General features: G+C 34.4%; 1 protein-coding gene across 1 annotated transcript in view; it reads left to right on the forward strand.

Moving 5' to 3' along the window:
• Positions 1–434, forward strand: part of LOC109580484 (uncharacterized) — a 6,120-nt gene extending 5,686 nt beyond the window's left edge. The window contains exons 6-7 of the mRNA XM_019993710.1: positions 169–285; positions 335–434. Of these exons, the coding sequence (XP_019849269.1) occupies positions 169–285; positions 335–423 (206 nt within the window). The 3' untranslated portion in view covers positions 424–434. The remainder of the gene's footprint in view (positions 1–168; positions 286–334) is intronic.
• Positions 435–1,162: the final 728 nt, after the last annotated feature.

Below are 1,162 nucleotides of genomic sequence, written 5' to 3' on the forward strand. Positions count from 1 at the left end.
GTTCAATAGTTGCATTAATCATGATTTTCGTAATCATTTTATGTTCATACCGTCTGTATAGAAACAAGGCCAGTATTAAGTTAGTGACTCCTCAATTTATAGACAGCACAAACAACATAGGTAGACCATGAATATGAAATTGAATTTTATTTCATTTTATGACAATAGGTGATGTAACAAATGATGCTAATCCTTGCTATGGTATGAACATTACTAGTACTGGTAATGATATTGTTGTATATGATGAACTGAATAGCATTAGTGATTCACAACATATGATCACAAGTTAGTTTAACTAATAATATAAGGACTGTGTTAATTAAATGTCATGTAGCTACTGAGGCCAACCCTTGCTATGGAGTAAGTAATGAAAGTCAATTCCCTAGTAGTATAGAACCAGGAGATGATGATGACTATATATAATCAGTGTTATTGTTGCATTTCATTTATTAGTTTAATATAATGGTTGCTTGTTTGTTCTTTAGAGCTTAATGTACAAACATAAACTAAGACTCCATTTGAACTGTTGCATAAACTGCTTTGTTATTATTTTCAGTGTGACAATTGATTTGTAAATAATACATAATCAAGGGCATATAACATACTCTGTCATGTAATAATTGTGATTTTTATACCTTTAACAACCCACTTGCTTGATTAACATGCTCAGTAGAAAAATGTGTTAAAACAAACAATGAATGGTCTGATCAGTAGTACATGCACAAGAATATTTCCAACTATAACAGGTAAAGTGGTCTGATTTGTCAAGTCATACAACAATGTCTCCTCACCAATCTCCTTTTACTTCTTTGCTTCTTTCTTCATTGACACTCATTTATCTATTCCCCAGTATTGAAGGGCAGGGGCAGCTGACGACTTGTAATGTGAGACATAATCCATTTATAGTTAGCCAGTCTATGACAGGAAACACTCTTGGTGCTACCTTTTACATTGACCGCAATAATCCCTTTACTTGCTATGGGGTAATCACTCAATGGAGGCTCTGCTATAAGAGGAGTCCTGGAGCACTGTCTGATACTATCAGGATTGGTGTCTATCAACCTAACAGTGATGGAGATCGTTATACAAGAAAAGGTGCTAACTATATTCACTTGCAGCTCCAGTGTAGTGACTGTCTCAATATTACAGCAGATCCACAGTG

Source organism: Amphimedon queenslandica, unplaced genomic scaffold (assembly GCF_000090795.2).
Source record: "Amphimedon queenslandica unplaced genomic scaffold, v1.1 AMPQUscaffold_13490, whole genome shotgun sequence".
NCBI classification, from domain to species: Eukaryota; Metazoa; Porifera; class Demospongiae; order Haplosclerida; family Niphatidae; genus Amphimedon; species Amphimedon queenslandica.